This window comes from Crocodylus porosus, unplaced genomic scaffold, assembly GCF_001723895.1.
Source record: "Crocodylus porosus isolate Cpor-Errol unplaced genomic scaffold, CroPor_comp1, whole genome shotgun sequence".
Lineage (NCBI taxonomy): Eukaryota > Metazoa > Chordata > Crocodylia > Crocodylidae > Crocodylus > Crocodylus porosus.
In genome coordinates this window covers 9,004,714-9,026,337 of record NW_017728916.1, presented here as the reverse complement: position 1 = coordinate 9,026,337, position 21,624 = coordinate 9,004,714, and the positions used below count along the sequence as shown (strand labels likewise).

Here is a 21,624-nt window from a genome sequence, read left to right as displayed (position 1 = left end):
GGCTCCCCTCTCCCCCGGGACCTCAGCGCTTCTCCAACTATCCTCCTTAGCTCGTTGAAGTCTGCCCTCCTAAAATCTAGGGCCACTGCCTTGCTGCATGTCTTTGCCACCTTGCGCTGGATGGTGAATCCCAGCAGGCGATGATCGCCGTCGCCCAGGTGGCCAAGCACCCGGTTTCTCCTAGTTTCAGTCCTGATATCGGCTGGGGCTTCTGAGTGCTGCTCACACAGAGAGGGCAGGGTCAGTCAGCTGTGTCCTGCAGCACGTGTGCGTGAAACAATCCAGTGGAAATAAGTTTTTTGGAAGAAAAAAAGACATTTGCTTTGCAGTAAAACACGTGGCTGATGCACTTTGGCAACTTAAAACAAACGCCAGATATCCTGTTAGCTTAGCTGAGTGCTGTCCTGTCCAGAAGGAAAGAAACTTGTGTAGCACAAAGAACAACAGCAACGGCGTGCCCTGCTGCCAGGTGAAGAGCCACTGACCATTACTTTGAGCTCAGGGCAATGCACGGAGCAGCAAAAGGCACTCTGCGACCAGCCTGAATAATTTGGGGGAAATGCCTTTTAGTCTTGCAGAGTAGAAGAAGGTTTGTGTGATGCTGGATGATCAAGTACCTGTGGGTCCGTGATCAAGAACCACGTCCATCAAGCAACTGTGTCTGCCCCCCCTTGCAGTGCTGATTTAAGACAAGCTTCTCTGTATTGGTATCAAGAAAAAGGCACCCTTGCTCTAAGGGGAATGTGCTTTAAGGCTTTATTTTCCTCCAGTGGAATTTGCATTTGCTGAAGACAACGACAGGGTTGGGGGGAGCTCCATCTGATAATTTTTTTTTCCAGTTTTGTCCTATCTGAAATTTTAACCCAAATTGTACCAATTTGACCTTGTTCTCGAAGGAGCTGTGTCATGGGCAGGGCAGGATTTCTGAAGCTTTTCCAAATCTACATTTGGAAAAATGTCGCCCTGCTCTGGTGACTGCATTGTGCTTCTGTGCTGCCAGGAGGCTGAGACAGCGTGGCTGGACTCAGATGCCCTGCTCACGTCCCGGGCCAGCCCTTGGATGGCTTACGGGCCTGGGCGCGCATTTGTTTTTGTAAAAGTAAACAAAGCAATAGCCAGCATCAGTAATGAGACTTTATGTCCCAAGCCGATCTGCGTATAGCCATTTAGCAACCCGCCATGCAGAGCGAGGGAAAAGCAGCGATGATGGACTGGCCATAGAAAATCCCCCTGCAGAATAAGAATTGCACCACCTTGATAGTAAGGTGGGTGCAAATAGCTGCCAAATGGACCAGAGGGGTGAGCTCTTGTTGCCTGAAATAGCATTGATTCTGCGGCAAATATGAACAGCGAAAGTTTGCACAACGGTTCATGGGTGGAGACCTCCCAGCTGCCATGCTTATGGCTTTGGGTGCAGAACTAGTGGGCAACAAAACCACCCTTGACTTCAGCTGCTCGTGAGACCCCTCGCAGCAGGCATGTGGGTCCCCAGCCGAGGAGGCAGACCTCCTGTGTCCTTCGGAGGCTGGCCGTTCATTCACAAGCCATGAGTGGATGAGCTGGGAATTGCGTGCATGCCACACTTGCCTGGCACCAGCCTAGTTCCCAGTCCCCTTGTGGGGATCAACACCAGGCAAATTCATTTCTTTCCTTTCCCAGAGATGTTAATGTTGATCCTGTTTGGTAGATAGCCATTCATCCTTTCCAGCTTCTGCTTGCGAATGTCAAAGCCATTAAGGCCTTTGGGAGTCAATCTTGTGAGAGACAGGCTGGTATGAATTGGATGTTATCTGCCTTTCACCTGGATCGATCTGAAAGGACTTGACAATTTGCCCATCTCAGTATGAATCTCTTAAAAAGTAGCTGTCGTTGAGTAGTGGCAGATGGCTGCTTTAACTGTGCATAGTAGTGCCAGGCAATCCTTTGGGCATCAAGAGGAAGCAGATGATCCCCCCTTGAAGTCATGCAAGGAGAATTGAGGGAGGGGCAGGACCTGACTGTCATACACGTGCAAAACATGAATTGCATCCACCGCTCAAGTTTCCAGCCAACTTGCAATGTTTTTGAGTTTCTAGGAATGGCTGGTTAGTCATGTTTGGTTTGTAGCACCTGTGGATGGACCAGGTGTTTATAGGAAAGAGGGAGTTGGAATCAGGATTAGCAAATTTGTTTGCCTTCTCAGTAAATCTGCTCTAAGTCTACAGTACAAATTCTGTGTGTGAGAGCGAGAGATGCACACACCCAGACATACGTGGCACCGCAATGGTCTTTCAGGCAGTAAAGTATTCCAGCCAGAAATGTTTTTCCTTTTTAAACTTCTTAGCTCGGTTTCAACATTTAATCAACTGCAAAAGCCATTTATTATTCTGTAGTGCTCATGTTGTTATAGTTGTGCAGCAAGAAATGGCTTTTGCAGTTGGTTAAATGTTAAGCCTGAGCTAAGCAGTCTAAACTTCAAGAACGTTTATTGCCTCGGTACTTCTGTGCTTTGAGGATTATTACTGTTATGCAGTAGCAAAAGAAAAATGGTGCATTTCTTGGATGGGTCTTTTTTTTAAGAAACCATGTCCTGTAAAGCACAGATCTTTTTCTCCATTGGGGCATGCGATTGGGATGTTGCTCTCAAAGGAGCCAACAGATACCGGGACAGTCGGGAACTTCCCAATGCAGGGATGCTTGCCCAGATGCTTTGAGTGCCCACTGTCCATAGACCTTACTGACCTTGCACAGCAGCAGATTTATTTTGTAGGCCTTGGTATGGGTTTTGGTTCTCTGTGTGCTTTTTGAGAGACTTCTTGCTCCTGGATGTGTCTCATCAGCAGAGGATGGAGAGCTACCAGTCCCCGACACTGCAGAAAACAAATGAGGCGATCCAGTCCAGGAAGCAGAGCAGCCGGTCCTTACAGCAGCCTTTCTTACAAGTTAGTTAAGCGATGCCAAGTTAGGTGCATTGCCCTCACCATGACCCTGACTGAAACAAGGCTAGAGTTAGGGTGGTTTTGTATTACTGCAGAACCAAACAGAAGTAAGAACTGCGTCACAGTGGCTTATAGCTGAATACTTTGATACCAATACACTTGTTAAATCTGTTCCTAGAGAAACTAGCTAAGGGGAACCAGCCCATAGCTTAAAGAATACAATACTTTTACAAAGTGAAATACCCTTCTGTGCAAAGGGCTGTTCCAGGACCTGCACCTCTGAAGTTCCGCTTGCCCCCCCCGACAGGTCTCTTAACTGTGCTCCATTGGCCAAGGGAAGCAATGCCGGGTTAAATGTCAATATGGTGCCCGCGCCAGTCTGTCTTATACGAAACATCTCGGCTCCCTGAGGCCCCACCGTTGGCCATCTGGTTCTGGTCGTCACAGATTTGCTGCTGAAGATGCAGTAGGGATGGAGGATACATTTTTTCAAAGCATCGAGGTCTCCTTTCGAAGAGCAAGCCAGACCCCTAGAAAATAGCAGAGCTCAGGTTATGGGCAGACAAGCACATGCTACTGCGCTTAAAGGGGCAGAGGGCTTATGGCATATCGGTTCTCCCTCAGTAACTGTTTTGTGTGTCCACTTCTATCGCATAGTAGGTGAAAATAAGGAACCCAGGGCAAGCTGTCCTGCGTTAGCTGATGCATAGTAAACCTTTTAACCTGGTATAATTACTTTGTCTGTCCACACCTTTAAAGTTGCTTTGTGTCACAGGGACACTTGAGACTGTTTTTCCCTGCTCAAAGAGAGAGAGAGAGGGGTTTTTTTTGCGTCTAGTGAGGAGTATGCAAAGCCAGAGGAGGGTGCAGGTGCCAGGGCTTGGGGGTGAATGACCAGTGGAAATGCATCTGGACTGGATGGGCAGGCCCAGAATGGATGGGCACATCTGGACTGGGTGGGCAGGTCAAGAATGGATGGGTACATCTGGACTGGATGGGCAGACCCAGAATGGATGGGCACATCTGGACTGGGTGGGCAGGTCAAGAATGGATGGGTACATCTGGACTGGGTGGGCAGGCCTACAATAAAAGGGCACATCTGGACTGGATGGGCAGGCCCAGAATGGATGGGCACATCTGGACTGGGTGGGCAGGTCAAGAATGGATGGGTACATCTGGACTGGATGGGCAGGCCCAGAATGGATGGGCACATCTGGACTGGGTGGGCATTTTGTTTTCTGAAGTCGTCACAACAGATTGTTGATGATAGTCCCCTCTCCCTTCCCATTCCCTATTTGTACACATGGTGGGATTCAGAAATAAGTAGCTTACTGAGTAACGTGGCCCCAGATTTGGCGTGGCTGAAGAGGAGAAAGATGGGCAGTGAGAGGGGGCTTTAATAGTGCTGTTTTCCTGAACTCTGCCAGCTTCTCGGAGACCAGTTCAGCCTGTGCAGTGGGTTTCATTCTGTTGCCCTGCAAGCACCCTCCAGCTCAGCTTGAATCCAAACCTAACATGAACGGTGGCAGGGTAATTACCGGCAGAGATGGGTTGGCCAGCGTGGTGGCTAAGAAAACCCTTAGCCTGAGCACGGGCTGCACAGAGCTGTGTTATGGTGAGCTTGCTCTCTGCTGGGGAAGGTAGGAGGGGGGCACTGCCGGGGCAGCAGCGTTCAGCCTCATCTATTTGCAGGCTGCGTCTGGCCAATGAGGAAGAAAGAAGCCCCGTGTACAGAAGCTCATTACTTGATTTTCTTTCCCCCCCACCCTACCTGATGCCAAGGACACGATGCCCGTTTGTCTCCAGGCAGCATCAGACAGAAATTCCCAGCAACCACAGAGTGATCGCATGATACAAAAGAGCCAGTGTCCAAGCCAATGGGCGATGGTTAAACAGGGCCTCTTTGTGCCCAGCATTGCAGCGGCTTGGGCTCTGGGAAGATGGAGCGAGGACTAGCTGTGCCGGTGGCCTCGACCGAGGAGGGGCTGGTTCAGACGCCCCTGTGAGGATATGTACCTGATAGCCGGACTCAATGTGACCCCAAACCGTGGCTGCGTGCCCAGTGTTTGTCACCCATGTAAACCCCCCTGCCACAGCTTGACCTATAGGGATGTGTACTATGTAGGGCACACGTATTTGGGTTGCATTATGGGCAGGCAAAGGATTATAGTGAGTGTGTGTGTGTGTGTGTGCGTGTGTGTGCGTGCGAGTGTCTACATGTGAATGAGCATCCTCTGAGCCACAACAGCTCTTCCACGTGCATGCTCCTCTCTGCCAGCAGCTGAAGCAAAAATGCTGTGTTTTACCCTGGATTGAAGTTTATCTTCTGCTGCCCCAGAGGTCTAGCAGACAGGGGAAGCAGTCGGGATGGGTGCAGACAAACGAGAAGGCCCCTCTTCCATATTATTTCAAGCTATTCTGTATGACGTGACGATCCTGCTTGTGAAGAGGGGCCACGTGTGCCGAGCTGTCCAGGACTTTCGGAGGAGGTAGTCCTGGGCTGCCCAGCACCGGGTCTGTCATGCAGCCAGCGGGAGCTCTGCAGCCCATGTGGAGCTGATTTCATGGCCTCGAGGTAATTATGGGTGATGACAGTGTCTTCCCATCTCCTCCGCAGCACCACGGGGATGCTCCATCCCTCTGAGTCGTGCTGTTCTCCCGTCTGGAGTCCATACGTAGCAGCACCTCCTGCTTTCCCAGTGTAGCTGGGAGAGGTCCTGGTGGGACAAGAGAGCACGGGCAGTTAGCCTGGAGGGTTCAAGAGCCTGGAAGGGAAAGCTGCATCATCCACCCCCACCCCTTAGCAGCCAGAAGGTGGATGTGCTGGGCCTGCTGTCTAGCTGTGCTTCCCTTTCCTGGTGCCCTCTGTGCTCATGACTTCTCTGCAGTCAGAAACTTTCCGGGGCTGGGAAAGTTGCATTATGTGTTTGTACAGCACCTAGCGCGACAGCATCCTGGTGTGGGACTAGACCTCTGAGGTGCCAGAATAGGACACTGGACCCTGGCCTGCATAGACGCCACATGCCTATCCTTGCTGAATGAGTGCCACGGTCACAAGGCCTCTAACGAGTAGCCACATGGGCAGGGAGCAGGTCTTGATGCAGCAAGCGTCTCAATCTAGAGGTGAGGTCCAGGCAACGGGCATAGGTGGACCACGGGACGACTTTCCTGACCCTGCGTGTTCTCCTGTTCCTTCCCATCCGCCTGCAAAAGCCAGCCGTGGAGAGATGCTATTCACGGCAGAGAGATGGGAAGGGGCTGGTTGAGAGAGTGGGCCCATGAGTGGATCCTAATCCCAGGTGACCTGTGGGAGTCGCCATTTGTTCTTGCTGGGGAAGTACCGCTTCCCACTCTGGACTGGGAGAGCAGCCGGGATTCGGTCGCCCCTTCCCCTGAGCTGCCAGTGCAGGGTGCGCTGACCTGGGCTCGCCGGAGCGCAGAAGTAGTGCCTGGCCTCTCGCATCGCCCTCAAGTGACCCAGATGAGATTTAATTGAGGAAGAATGCGGCACGGCTCATCGACTCCGTCTTGCGCCGAGATGGATTTAAGCCGCCTGTATGGACAAGCTGTAATTAGCGCCGGCGTTGAGGGGGTCCGCAGCCGCTTCCCCTAACCCGGGAGGACGTTGTCAGTTTGGATAGCTAGCCTTGCATGAAGCCAGTGACCCTTCCAAATTGGGTGGCCCCTTGGCCTTGACAGGCATCGCCTCTCGGGTCCCCAGCATGCTGTCCCCGATGTGGCCCTGGATGCATCCTTCTCTGATGAGCCCCAGTCTCTGGTACCCGCTCTGCTACGGAGGCAGCTTGAGGTAGGGCAGTCTGGTGGGTACCCTGCAGCTCCTCTGGAGGCTTCACAGTTGACCTAGAAAAACTAGCCCCGCTTCTTGCTTTTCACGAGGGGAGCCAGGCCGATTCTGCAGGCGCTGGCGTGGGGCCCAGAAACCAGGGAAATACCGCAAAATGTTTTCAGCACCGGACGCCACCGAGGCATCGTCCATCATAATCAGCACGTCCCTGCTGGGCTCTTCATCTGCTTCCACGATGCCTGGGCCGCTGGAGCCTCCCGGCTTCCTCTACCAGGTGGAGAAGCTGCTGAAATTGGAGTGGAAGCAACAAAAAAGGACAATTACCCATGTACCATGGGAACTGTGCCTCTCTGGGTGGGAGGTGGGAAAACCAGAGGGCAGTGAAAATAGCAGCTTTGATGTGCTTCGCCTGTCTTGTTGGCCTCTGTCCGGCACTGACACTCCTGGACTTCATGGGTTTAGTGATCCCCTTCTCTTTTTTTTAAGGGGGCCAGGGCAGTTAATATTACTTATTAAAAGTAACATGCAGAATTTATTCCCAAGTGCTGTCAGCCTGAGCGAGTGTAAGCCTCATCTGAGAGTGCCCTGGCTGTCCCTCTCATCACAACTGCTGTCGAAATACATGGTTCATTTACAGCTGTGACCCTCAACCAGGGTGCCTTGATATCCTTTTACAGGTGCTGTAGGGTGCACAATTTGCACACTGTTAAGTGTGCAATTATGATGCACAAATCAGAATCCGTAGTGTTAAAAACACTCTGACCTGCCGTGGTCTTTCTTGGTTCTTTGCAATAGAAAAAACTCCGTAGCATTTCTCTGTAGTCAAAAAAACAAAAAAAAAAAAAAAGAGAGAGAAAACTAAGAGCCGACATTTTCCAAGGGGGCCCTTGAGTCTGAAAAGGTTGAGAACCACCAATTTAGAGAAATTAGATCCATCTCTGTGACGATATTTTGTCTTGTGGCACCATTTGGGCTTTGAGGGACGAATCATGGGCATCTCTGAAAAAAGAGCTTTAGATAGGAGAAATAATTAGCGATCTGAGGGCCCGACCTGTAGCTTAGCAGAACAAGGCTTCTCTTCTGTGGTCTATACCGTCCCGAGCCTATGCAAGTGTGTCTGTGTGCGCGCAGTGAGCTGAAGGCAGGTGTGATGCACAACCGAAAACTATTTCCTTTTAGCACAGGTGAAAAAACAGCTGACATTCCTGTTTGTTTTCCTAAGGACTGAAAATGACTTTTCCAGCCCCAAGGCCTGTATCCATTTTATTAACATTTGATTAGCAATTACTTCTGCCTGAGCCAGGTTTGAAATAGGAGTGCAATTAGGAACAGGTTTCTTCTCTGCCTCTGATACGCTGCCAAGGTGTAGCCAATGGAAACAGCCCTGCCACCCTGAAGCTACCGCAGCTCAGACCTCTCCCGGCAAACAGGAGCTTCTGGCTAATTTTTTTTTTTTTGCCCCCTAGTTCCCAAGCGCGCAAGGAAGACGGTGATTTGTGTGCATATCTGCGTACAGGAGCACGCAGGTGCACGTGCATGTCACGACCGATTCTGGACCGTGACAAGTTCGACAGCAGCCCAGTCCCCGTCTTGTGCCAGATCGAGTCCCACGTGTGCTGAATTTTAACGCAAGCTCCGTTCTCCTGCCCTTGAGACAGGGCAACTCGCCCCGCTTGGGTGCATGCTGGCTGAACAATGCTAAAAGGCATTTGTTAATAAAAGGGAGGTTTTCCTGTTATTTCTAGGGCTGATCGGTAGGGAGAGGGGAGAATTGATTCTTTCTGTTGCATGCCTGTCTAAGATCTGGCTGCCAAACTGGAAACACATGAGCTTAAAAAACACAACCGCAACATATTAAAACGGGGCACTTTCCCTCTGTCTTGCTTGTGATCAGATAATGATCTTCATAAGGAAAACAAGCGCAGCTGTATTCCATGAGGCCGTGTATTCCCGTGCAGTGTAACGAGCTGTTAACAAGGAAAAGGGTTGTGTGAAAATCTGTGGATTTTTCCAAAGGTTTGCTCCTGACTTAATAAATACCGCCCCCAAATTGTTCAGTCTTGCAGGCTTAACGGTTCAGATTCCCCTTCATATTTGTTGCCAAAGCCGGTGTTTTCAGTAGCTGGGACTTAGCGGGAAAGCCTGACTTAGTGGGAAGTTTAGGAGTGCTTTGAAAAGTTGTATTATGCCTTCAGTAGCAAGTAGGCATTGTCTGGTTTGCAACAGAAATCTGAAGGGATCTTGGTTTCATTACTTCTAAATGCTTTCCTAGCGAGATGTTTGATTGGAGGCATCCACAATTAGTGCACACCAATTAATGCATGTGTCCTGAAAGTAGGAAACAGGAATGCAGCCTCAGACCCTTCATTGCTTGGGTTTGATGCCCAGTGATGGTCCCAGTAACAAAAATCAAACAGAAAGGCGGGGTTTGGTTATAAAATTGATATTAGAATTTGAATATTGTTGTAGCGGCAAGTTCAGGCACAGTCCTTTCCACTCTGTAGGCTTGATCCTATTCCAGAGGCTTACTGAAAACACGCTAAGAATTTCACAAGAACTCTTGGAACATTTTTATTAAATTCTTTCAGTCATGCAAACTAAATTAAAGGACAGCTATGCTCACCAGAAGACTGCAAGTATTAATTCAAACTCCCCTTCTAGACTCGTAAGGGAATCTTTTCGTTTGAAAGCAATCCTCTGTATTCACCTGACTGAGCACATTTATTTATTTTGTTTTATATTTAATTTTTTAAAATACACTGAAATGAGGTTTTTTGCTTTTTTGCCGTCTTAAAAGGGCAGGGCAGCTATATCTCTGCTTTGGCATGCAATTGCATTTGTCAGTGCGATTTTTGGTGCTTGTTGTCATAAACCAAAGGGGATCTTGCACAGAGTCTGAAACGATGCCATGAATGTGATGTGGCAGCCCCAGGAATGAAAGGCAGATTTCTGTTAATGGGCTACCAAGTAGCAAGAATAATAATAATAAAAAAAAATGTGTTGCTGCTGTGCTTACATTTACATGGGGAAGCGGGGATAGGGGTGGCTCTGTGGGTTGGTAGGCTGGTAGTCTCTGTTTTAAGCTGACTTTAAGGTGCGTGGCAAAGTTTTTTGTTAATGGGATTTCAATTAAAATCCAGCGTAGTCGTTATTTTGCAAGTGTGATTGCTCCTTCTGTTTTTGTCTTTAAATCTGGTCACTGTTCTGTTATGAATAATTTATCTATTAATGCTATAACCAGTAATGCCCCTGAAACAGGAGTGCCTAGGCAATGTTACATGCAATATGTTGTAATTTCCAGTACAGTGTTCAGACTTGATTAATTTTTTTTTTAAGCGTCAGCGAGATCCACAAAGCAAGCCTAGTTTTACAAAGATTGAAATGTAGGTGAATGAGCTCCTGAGCTGATTTCCACTTCAGGCTGATCTCTCTGAGTTGGCACAAGGATCGAAGGCTCTGTATTTTCAGCCCTGTTTGGTCTGAAGTGATCGTCACTGTTTTAAGTGACTGCATGGCTTTTCTTCCAACTTGTCCTGTCCCTTGTTAGGAAAGACACACGAGCCCTGGTCTCACCTGAAGTGAAGTGATGTTACTCCTTTCAGAGCACTGGAGTGATGGTGATTTTTTTAGTAGCTGAGGATATGGCCTGGGGGTATTGTTTCTCATTTACCACGTGTTTGTATTTAATACTTAGTTGCTACCGTAAACGCCTTAGATGTCATCTAGGTAATTTCTACACACGCACAACTTGTTCTGGCCTTTCAGATAGGCACACTGTGTACCTACGGTGTATTTTTGTCATTATGGGTTGGCAGAGAGGAGGAACAGATATGACCGTAAACTCTTACAGCTGGACAAATCGTGATTATGTTCAAATTTTCATGTTGTTACATACTGCTTTACCGATGATCAGACTGTGTATTTTCCTGCCTCTTACCATAGACTAAAAACCACAGGACATGAACTAGCTGTAATGTCAGGGTACCGTTTTGGCTTAGTTGCTATTTAGAGAGGAAGGAGCTATGTTTAGTCCTCCAAATGTAATTTTTTAAAGCCTATGGACTGGAGTAATTGGCACTTTAATAGTAAATCGGTGGGACTCAGGGATGCCACTTGTGCAGAAGCTAAAACAACTGTCTGTGTTCATGTGCTAAATACAGTGGGACTGGTGTATCAGGGCGGGGGGACAGGGATTTCCAGTCCTGCAGAGGCCAGCAGGAGTTTTACCGTTGCTTTCAGTGGGAGCAGAGGTACGTTAATGCTGGGTATTGTTGACAGTCCCAACCTCGACCCCTTCACTAATGCAGATAGCTGCACAAAGGGCTGTAAGGTACGGGGGCTGTCTTTGCCCCGCTTCGCACAGCACCTTGCACAGCAGGCTGGTAATCGGAAGCCGCGGCTCCCGGGCACCAGCAAATGCAAACAACAAAGGCTGAGGACGCCTCCTTTTACCTTTCATTGCTAATAATGGCAGCGAGTGCTGTTGTGCAGCGCTTCCAGAGCAAGGCTGAAACTTTGCAGGCAAGGATAACCAAGTGTGAACAGATGGGACCAACATCCCACTTTGCAGTCAGGAAGGGCCACAGCAAGTGCCATCCGTTGCGGCTGTGCAAGGCAGGGGGCTAGTTCTGGCCTCCCGTTACTTCTGTGCCATCCTCAGCTCCTGAGAGCCTCAGGGAAAGCCATTGGGAATATATGTCTCTTTGCCAGCTGCAGCACTTGTGCACACCACGCCATTCAGATGGAGCCGGCAGGTCTTGGGCAAGCTCAGCTGTTTCTTGGTGGGGTGGCAAGCAAACGTGGGGGAGGGATCTCTAGATGTGCAAACACTCGCTCTTTGCATGCTCTTCGCAGGACTGCTTATTAAGACAGAAGGTGTCCAATGGCCTGATTCCCCGCTTTCAAGTTGCTTTGGTCTTTTTGAGCTAATCCAGACAGACAGGTCTCTAATGAGTCTGGAAGCTGCTGAGGTGAAGTTTGATTATTTCAGGGACCTCAAAGGATGCATCTCCTCCAGCAAACTACCCTGTAGTGCTGGAGGAGTCTCCTAGGCACCTATAAGACCCATTGCAAGAGCTGCCACTTCATTCACTTGAATGTGAACTCTCTTGAAAGTGTTTCTTTGTAATCCTGCTCCACAGGGTGAGGAGTGGGGATATCCCACCCACCCTATCGGAAAACTTGGGACAGTCCCCTCGTCCCGCTTTGGTGTGAGGTCTTCCCGCTGCTGCACCCAGAGCCACAGGCACTTGCTCTTTTTTTCCTGTCTGCGGTCAGGCCGTTTTCTGGGAAAAGCCTGTAAATGTTTAACAAAAACCGGGCTCCGAGAGTGATTGTAAAGGGGCTGAGCCAAAGCCCATTAAACTGGATGGAAACATCCCTCCTTGCACTTCAGATCAGGCTCCAAGTGTGTGACAAGGGAGGAGGTGCACGGACTGCTGGACGCCTGTGTAAGGCCATGTGCCAGGACTCGGTGGCCGAATAGTCCTGGGGTCTCACCGCAGCCCCAGGGGCAGGTGTGAGCCCTGCCCTGGATTCCCACGAGGGCCGCTCGCATTGCTCTGCTTTGGCCATGAGGGCTGGGGGGACCCCAACACAGATGGAGGGCCTGGTGCTAGCCACGTGTCTCGTGTGCCGTTGTCTACAGACAGGGGGCACGTCTCATCTGATGGGCAGGGCTGGGACTGCTGGCATGGGAGTGTGGGGCATGGGCTCTGCATCCAAGCTTCTTGGACCTCAGATGCTGGAGGTTGCAAGCAGGAGAGGAACAAGGGGGAAAAACCCAGTTCAGTCCCCCCTTCAGCCTCCACTCTCTGCTGCCATGTGCCATAGGAGGCTGGGCAAGATGGACCTAAGGTCTGGGCATCTCTTAAGGTATGCTAACCCATCCCGTGGCATGCCACCCCATGCTTTCCTTGGATATTTTTCTTTTAAATAACAGTTGAAATTCATGTAAAATAAAGAAGGAGAAAGTGGACGGGAATTGGAGCATATTGCAAAAGAAAAGCAATGGTGTGAAACCCGGGACAGATGGAAGCCTATCAGATGTGGGAGTTCTCCCTCCTGTTACCGGGTGGAAGTGCACCCAGGCAGCAGGTGCTTTATTAACGAGCCATACGAACGTCAGCTGTGACAGGTGACCATCTGGGTCCCAGTGCAACCAGGCTGGTGAACTCGGCGCTTGCGGTAGGTGCCTTGTGCTGGGCAGGTGCAATGCCCTCTCGCCACCCGCACCAGAGTCGGGAAAGGCCGGCTTAATTCCTTAGCAACGTCCACCCTAATGTCTCTGCTTCCTTGCCCGCGTTTCTGAAATATTTCACAGCACGTCGTATATTTTTAAACGTGTGAAAAAAGTGCTTGCTACACTGTCGAGTTTTAAACGTGTGGGGCATGCCAATGCGAATGGCACGAAGTGGATTCGCGGCAGACCATTTGTTTTTCATTACATTGTGCTACTCCAGTATAAGCAGTAAGGTATGTGTTTATGTTGCCGTGGACATGTGAAGCCAGACATGGAAAACATTCCTCTAAGGTTGTATAAACTCCGGCATCTAAATATTTTAGGAGCCGTTTTCTCAGGGCGGCTTAGTAGTTTAAAAATATAACCTAGATTCCAGATATTAAAAAATGCCTTGAGAGGTATGTGTATCGCCGCAATAGGAGAAACTAATGGAGCCCCCAAAGTAGGCACTAAGCTCCCAGGCTGCAATATCTTCTGTGTTACTTATCCTGTACTTTTATTTTTTTTTTTTAATGTCGGGAGATTAAATCCAAGAAAGCTTTCAGATATGTCGTGGCAGCAGTGGAATTTTTCAGCATATCTTAACCGGCTGACTCAGACTTTTCGAAACAAATCTGTTTGCGATGGACTTGCTTGGTCCTTTTAGATGCAGTAAATAGGAAAAATCAGCAAGAGGAAGACAACGACCGAAAATATTCTTGTTTCTTCTAGCCGCTGTTAAAGGGGAAGGATCAAGTATTTTCAGGCCCCTTGGGGAGCAATTTGGTCTTGAATTTTCATAGACTTCCTTGGCAGTGGTGGTATAGGTTGAGGGTGCTGTGATGAGTTGAGGCATGACATGAGGAGATTGAGGCTATTTTTCTCAGTGAAGATCTTTGCAATCTGTACGATAATCCATGGTCTACCCCATGGGATCATCATGGCAAGGTTAAGCCCTCACGTGGCTGGCACCTCTTCCACCATTGTTGACTCTCTGTCCGCAAGGACTAGGTGCCCATTCGTGGGTGGGTCAGCTTGGGGTAGGGGTGACTTTGGGCATGGCTACATTCAACGAGACTTTTTGGGGGCTGGCCTGGGTCTGAAATGGGGCTTGCTGCTGTTTTGTACCGCACGCCTGGGTCTCTCCTTGCAGCCCATACTTGCATGATTATCGTTGGGTCTCAGTTGAGGAAGGGCTGACCCCTCCCAGTTCTGTGCACCTTGACTGGTGCTCTCAGCACTTCCTGAATTCTGGTGTCATACTGCTGATTATATTTATATTATATGTAAGGATGAAGATCCTACACCACCTAGCAATTACAGAGTAATTTAGGCCCAAACTCCCAGTGATTCCAGTGGGCCTGAGAGTACATTGAAGCTGCCTCAGCAAACTTCTGCAATGTTTTTGCCCCGTGGTCTGTTCCGATGATGACATTGAGCTGCCATTTCATATGCAAACAACCCCGATTCTTTAAAGTGCTTGGACTAATTACCTTTTCCTTTTGTCTCAGCCACCCTTAACCTCAACTTAAGCCATGGGGGAAGAAGAGGTTTTGCTTCATAAGCGTAGTTCCTTGTGTTTAAGAATCAATCGGCCCATGGCACGGGGAAGGAGCAGGGAAGGGGGAAAGTAGCAAAGCTTTGTTGGGTGTGACTCTGAAATTGTGCCTTCCAGCTGCTGAAAGGGATGTCAGTGCCGCGGCAGAAAACTCCTGGCAAAACCGTGGATGAGGACGAGTCGGAGAGTGGGGACTGTGATGATGAAGACGACTGCAGCGGGGCCTCCGGGAATGGAGACGTCAGAGTGAAGAACCAGCTCCGGTTCTTAGCAGGTGACAAGACTTCTGGCTTTGCTTTCTGTTCCAGTTTGAGGAGGTAGCCAGCCTTGGAGATCTGGAGCAAGATTGGGAGATCTGGGTCAGTGAGCATTGAATTTAAAGCGGTACAGGGAGTTAAAGCCGCAGTGATGCTACAGAGAGCTGATAAGCTACTTCCCTAGAGGCATCATGGCAGAGTGGGACCGTATCTTCCCACCTTCCTGTAGGCCTGGCTTCCACGTAGCTGCCCTGGGTTTGCAGGGTCCATTACGGTCACGTAATGCTTCTGGCCCCGTCATGTTCCTCCTTTGCCCAGTGCATCCTGCAGACGCCGTGGGCTGGCTTCTAGGTGGACTCAAACATGGTTGCTGGCCGGTGGTTCCTACTCACTTCCTCTCCGGGGTGGGTTTGGTTGGGAGAACAGCATTCCTCCCTGGGGAGAGTCTCTGTTTGTGGAGGCAAGACCCACTGGCGGCTGCTTCTCTGGGCTGTAGGGACCTACAGTAAAGCTCTTTTTTGTTTTAAAGGCTTCTAGGCCCCATGTTCAGAAGTGACTGAGGAGCCTCATTTCCCTTGGAGTCCAAAGAGGTGGATGTTCCCAAGTGGCACGGTTGCTTCTTGGGCATCTGTAGCATTGAGATGGCTTAGAAACTGCAACCTGGGAACAGGGTAATGGGGGAACTGCTCTGATTTGAGAAGATGCTGATGATGTTAATACGTAGCAACGTCTCAAATTCCTCCCCGTCTCTACGTCTTGTTAGACACAGAGGACTCTGCTGCCGTCGCTTGGACCAGATGGTTTGTTTTAGGTCAAATCTTCTGCGGACATAGACTGACCGTCGTGCTTCAGTGCAGTTGTGCTGGTTTGCATCAGGCTTGACCTAACTTAAATGTGCAGGCATGCACTCAACTTGCTCCTGTCCTGGGAGCTGCGTATTCCTCTTCCTAAAGACCAGACAACCAAACCGGGATAAGATCAGCCAGGGCCGCTTTGAAGTTTGAGAGGCAAATTTGGACTGAAACTAAGCACAGGTGTTTATAGACTTCCTTCCATTGAGCTAAGACAATTAAAATATTCTTAATGAGCTGAGACTGAAATAGTACACATGCCAGGTTTGTAGCAAAGTTGTGTATTTTATGTTATGTGTAAATACAATATTTATATTAAAGTATCGATTCAGAGACAGGGAAGGCCTTTTGAGTCCCCTACTCCAGCTCAAAGTGATGTTAAGCAATAGGCTGCAGATAGAAATCAGGATAAAATGGATTTTCTCTCATCCAGTAACTAAATATTAGGGTCCATGTGCGAGAAACTCAGATATAGCCGTGCCCCTTTCACCCCAAGCAGGGTGCACTGTTGCATCTACTGCAGGTGAGGGCTCATCGGGGATAGCAAAAGACTGTTAAATTAAGAAACCAGAGGTAGGCTCTGAGCATTTTGTTCTCTTCAGACTTGGTCCTTCAAGGTGCTGAGAGCCCGGACCAATCCTGCCAAGCATTTAAGCATGTGTTTAACTTTAAGCACACGAGCAGTCCCGGGGCAGTGAATGGCGCTACCTGAGCATTTCCTAAAGGGTGCATTTTTTAGCTTTGGAGTCTCCATAATGAAATCAGTCATGGATGGACCAGTGTCCCATTGCTAGCAGTGCCTGAGAAAGAGAGAGAGACAGTGAGATTTGGAATGGATTTGGGGATTTTGCAATGGAGAAAATACTGTATGTTGGGTCCTGGTCAGAAGTTAAAGTGAAATAAAGTTCTAGTTTGGAGACAGGAGGCTTTTGGTATCAGAAAGTTGCACACTACTTTTCCTAAGTGATCTGAAGTGCCTCGACTCACAGGAGCAGGTTCCCTGGGTCTGCCACTTGCCTGCGAGCTGCTCCTGGCCGGCACTTTTGCTGCCAAGACGCCCCCCTTGATGGCTTGAGGGACGGAGATGGGGGAGAAGGGAGCACTTTTAAAGAGGACTAGTTTTGATTTATCTCCTGTTGCATAAAGTATAACCTTTGTTTCCTATCCATAACGACCCCGTAAAAGCTGGTCAGTTGACTTAAACGCTAATGATTTAAACATACTTGTAAAATGTCAAGTCAAAAGTTTGCGAGACTCTAAACATATGTTGGCAAGCTCTGTATGCTAATCAATTCATGATTATGTTGCCCCAATGGAAAAAGCACCAAGATGGAGGGCTTTGGTGATGGGCCTTTTATCGTTTCTCACATCTGGAACGCATTACCGATTTTGAAGGCTGATAATGTTTACAATAGCAGAATGATGGAAAAGCTCCCAGATCAATGAGGAGCACTTCCTGTTTTGAAACGCAAAAGCCGCAGACACTGCACCGGGGCCACGTAAATCTTAAAATAGATATGTACACACGCACACATGTATTTAGGCACCACCGGTGGCAAATCATGTCTGCGAATAAATTACAGTATTTGTCCCCCCCACAAATGGCGAGGTATTACAAATGTATTCCAGAAGTGAAGCTACAAACATGCATTCACACGCTGCTGAAATCAATCATTCTGCACTTGCACCCAAAGCAAACAGACCTGTTGGTCGCTGGCAGCCTGCTGACATTCCAGATAGCCACCGCTAATTAACTGGCCTCTGGAAATCTCCGTCAAGATGCTGATTATAACCCAACAGCTGGTTGCCTGAAAATGAAGCGTGGGTCTTGGGGACGGTGTAGCCCAGACTGGCTTGAAGAACAGCAGGGTCCTTTCATTGCATTTTGCAAGTCCTGCTCAGCCATGTAGGGTGGATAGTGGCATTTGAGCATCTTGCAAATTATCATGCCTTGTCCCAGGAGATACCGGGCAGATTGGGTAGGACCCTTGTGGGGGCTTTTGTCTCCTTGGACAGTGTGGAATTTGTGGCTAGCTCAGCGTCGTCATCTAGGTGGGTTCCCACAGCAGTGTCCCCCTGCTCCTGCCCAGACAGCGAAGGCAACAGGTTTGCAGTGAGGTGTGCTGGGTGGGAGGAAGGCAGAGGACTGAGCTGTGGCTCGGGGCATAGAGCATCTCTGCCCCTCTTCAGTGCTAAGCTTATTTCTCTGGCAGGCTTAGGCAGGGGCTGAGCCACGAGTCTTCTTGCAGGAGCGGAGGAGCACAGGGAACCACACAGAGCAGCAGCGGGGGTGCGAGACGTGCGCCTGTGCCCATTCTGCAGGTGGCACTAATGGCACCAAGTTAGATGCTTAATGGAGGGAGGGAAGCCGAATCAACTCTGATCCCCCTGGCTCCTATCTGGGCTTGTTCTCGTGTCCTTGTGCCTTGCTAGTGCTGTACGTTGTGCCCAAAGCCTATCACACACGCACACAGGCTCCCATACTTACAGCACAGTTGCCCAGTGTTTGTTCTGCGATGCCTGTTATTGGGACTCGCTTGGCTAGTGCTATATCCTTTGGACAAGGATGCTTAAAGGGACTCTATCAAGGTGCAGGCATCCCCATTGCATGTTGTGATAATCAACTGCTATCACTTTTAAAAGTATTACAGGGTGATTGTTGCTTCCAGGGAAAACCCATTAAAGCCCCAAAGCTGTAGCATGCCTTTGCGTTAGATTTTCAGCAAACGAGCTGGCATTCCCCGATAAGGGTGTGTGCCCTGACTTGCATTGCAGCTAAAGGACACCCTCGCATGTGGCTTCCTCGTGTCTCTTTTCTTACGCTACTTCTACAGCTCAGCTGATTGTCCACGATATTTTTTCCAGTGCAGATTTAGGGGCTGGGCTTCCAGGGGTCTGTTCCATAATTTAGCAGACCTCCATGTGAGACCATCACTGCTGACATTCAGCACAGACTTTCCTTTGGCAAATTTAATCTCGTTAGCCCCTCGCTGCCGTGCATCTCCTTCAGTGCCATAAATCCACGCTCATTATGTTTACAGGGATCATCCAATAATGTAGTTATACCTGGTGTCCCTTTCTCCCCCCACATGTGCAGTTCTGCTGTGCTGGGCCGTGTGGAGAGGATGTGCAAGAAAACTTGCCCTCTGCCATGGTCGTTGAGTAGACCCCATCCTTCAAGCAGAATCGCTCCTGCGAACTGGTGGTGGGCATTGAGCGCGGGCTCTTGAAAGGCACAATTGCCGCATGTGCTGTTTAGCCAGTTGTGTTGCAGGCCCGCTACGTGGGCGAGTGAGCCAAGTTGCACATGGAGAAGCAATGCTTGCGTTGGAAGGAGGGCCAAAACTATTTTTGATCTTTACAGGGTAATTTCCTTTGGTCCTCCTTCATCATTTTGATGGCTTTTCTAGGGATTCCTTTCAGCGCAACCGTAGTGGAGAGGTCTACATCAAAAGGCATTTTAAGCGCCATTTTGACCTATTAGGAAATATTTCCAGATCTTCCAAAAAGCTCTTGGAGGATTTGGTGTTGTTTACAGTGTTTGAACGCTGTCGTCCTTCTGGAGACTCACTGTGACATTTTGCGCGTGTGTGTTTATTTACGAGATGAGATGAACAGATACGATTTGCATATGCATACGCTTTCTCTTCTTTGTTGCTTTCCACAGCATGGAGTGGTTTGAGGGTTTTAATCATAATCCACCTAGAAGCAACTTTTAATTGTAAATTAACTCTTTTTGTTTTCCCCCCTTTGGATACCTTAATATTTTAATAAAGTGAGAACAATGCAAACATGCTGTTTAACAAGACATTAATCCTGTCCTAGAGTGAACCCCCCCCTTCCCCCCCCGCAAGGCCAAATGTCAATTAAATTATCCTGATGGGAGAATTGGATTTGTGCCAATTAAAACAGTGCAGCGGCGCTGCTATCACTAGTCCAATACAAGTGTTTATGTGTTTGTTGACATTTCTGTTCTCCTTTTAATGAGGATTTTGTAAGAAGTCAAGAATTCTCTGTCATTATGCAAATTCAAGCTGGAAGATGGAGGAGGAGTCCCTTGTAACAGTTGATTGCATCTCTAATTGCACTGACTGGCAAGTTCATTAATTCACTTTTGTTTTGCTATTTTAATTGAAGGATATGAGGCACACAACAATGAACTTTAGTGAAGTCAGCAAAAACCAGTCTGCCTATTGACAGGCTTGGTGAATTATCAGTACCTCTTAGAAGTGGGATTGCTAATAGCTTCTGCCTTACTTGAATGTATTTGGTGCAATAAGTCCTTCAGACCCTGATGCCCTATATAACGTGTGTTTTGGGAGGCGACTGCAGCTTTTACATTGCCAGGTTCTGTAGAACTGTAGGTCCATCATTCACCAAAATAGATAGTTGAGGGGTCCACTATAATACCTTTGTAGCTAGGGCTGGAAAATCCGTATTTGTGCAAAAATGTGAACAAACTCAACAAGCAGCTGTGCTAATGACTTTAATCCTGTATTTGTGCTTGTTCCTGGTGGTTGTTGGTTTGGTTTTTTTAAATCCTTCAAAGCCACATTCCTGGTAGCGTCTCTAATTTGGAGCCGTTTATTTTGAACGTTTGTCTTGTGTGAACTGGTTGGACAGCACTTTGGTCCATTTCAAGATGGACAAAAAATAATGTTCCATTTACTTTGGAGCCCGGGGGAGCAGGAGACAGTGAAGATCATGGCAGCCGCTTGGCCAAAACTCAGGATCCTTGAGCATAGCGCACTGAGCCCAGTTTTCAAATAGTTGCCTGAAATGACTGCATCGGCATTTGGATTCTCAAGGCAGCATGTCCGAGTTATTGGGGTCTGTACAGGGGTCGCTGGGCCACATGAAGTGGCCTGTGATTTACAGGAGGCCAGTTTGGATGATATAAGGGATCCTTCTGACCTTACAAGCGATAAACCATTGATATGGATTTTGCCCTCCTGTGAAATTGTGAAAACCTAGACTCCTCCTGACTGCTTACCCTGCCCCAGCATATAAATGTGTGCGATGCCTCTGTGCCTCTGCAAAACACTTGATCTTTATTTCAACTCCAGTGCAGGTTGTTTAGTTTTAGCAACAACCTGTTTAATGCCAACATGCTTCAGGAGACCCTTCAGCAGTGCAATTTTTGAGGCTGATGCGTCTCTTTAAATTGCTATTGGAACGTGGCATTTTGTACGGCAAAGGCATCAAAACAATTTCAAGCATGCCTGGCTGGTTTGCAAACATCCACCTCTTTGCAATGCATCCACCTGCCTCTTTAAGGAATCGCAAATAGATTTTCCTCTAGGTGAAAAGAGGCGAATCCGTCTCAGGCTCGTGAATTCCCTTTCCTGGATCGGGAGAAGCCTGGCATTTGACTTTCATGCTGTTTTCTTTTGGCAGGGACAAAATAATTTAAAAAGATTTTTTTTTTTTTTTTTTTTTTTATAAGGACATCAATAAAGGAGTATTTCAAACGGATGCAGACCAGGTGGTGCTGGCTAATGGACTGACAAGATAACCTGCCCTAGATAGCTGGCTGCATTGTACTGTTTCAGTCTGACGTACAAAGAGAGGTTTGTATGCAAGCTTGATAACAGTATGACATGCTGATTGACTCGGTGTACACAGGATAGGGCCTCTCTTTCATGCACGACTTGGCTTTTGCTAATGCCTTGCTGCAGGTAAACTGACTGATAAGACCGATTTAAAGGAATGTAATAAGCGGAGCTCTGGTGCACGGGCCCTAGAGGGGTTTATAAGCAGCACTGCAGCTGCCCAGTTGTGTCCGTGCTAGTGTGGATGTGCCATGCACCATGCCCACCTTTGCCCATGCTCTCACAGAGGGTCAGTGCAACTGCACCATAGGATGAGCGGATCGGAGACCTCCTAGCGCAAGGTTAGGCACAGGACTTCTCTGCTCAGGCGGTTAGGATGGATTCACTAAAGCTGTGAAGGGGAGCCATGGAATCGGCTTCCTTGGTTTCTCTGGTTCCAGCACGTTAGAGCCCTGCATGAATG

The 21,624-nt window shown here is 48.6% G+C and overlaps 1 protein-coding gene across 1 annotated transcript in view; it reads left to right on the top strand.

Moving 5' to 3' along the window:
- Positions 1-21,624, top strand: part of GPC3 (glypican 3) — a gene marked incomplete at its 5' end in the record, with an annotated part of 211,097 nt that overhangs the window by 165,255 nt on the left and 24,218 nt on the right. The window contains one exon of the mRNA XM_019536170.1: positions 14,619-14,775. Within this exon, the coding sequence (XP_019391715.1) occupies positions 14,619-14,775 (157 nt within the window). The remainder of the gene's footprint in view (positions 1-14,618; positions 14,776-21,624) is intronic.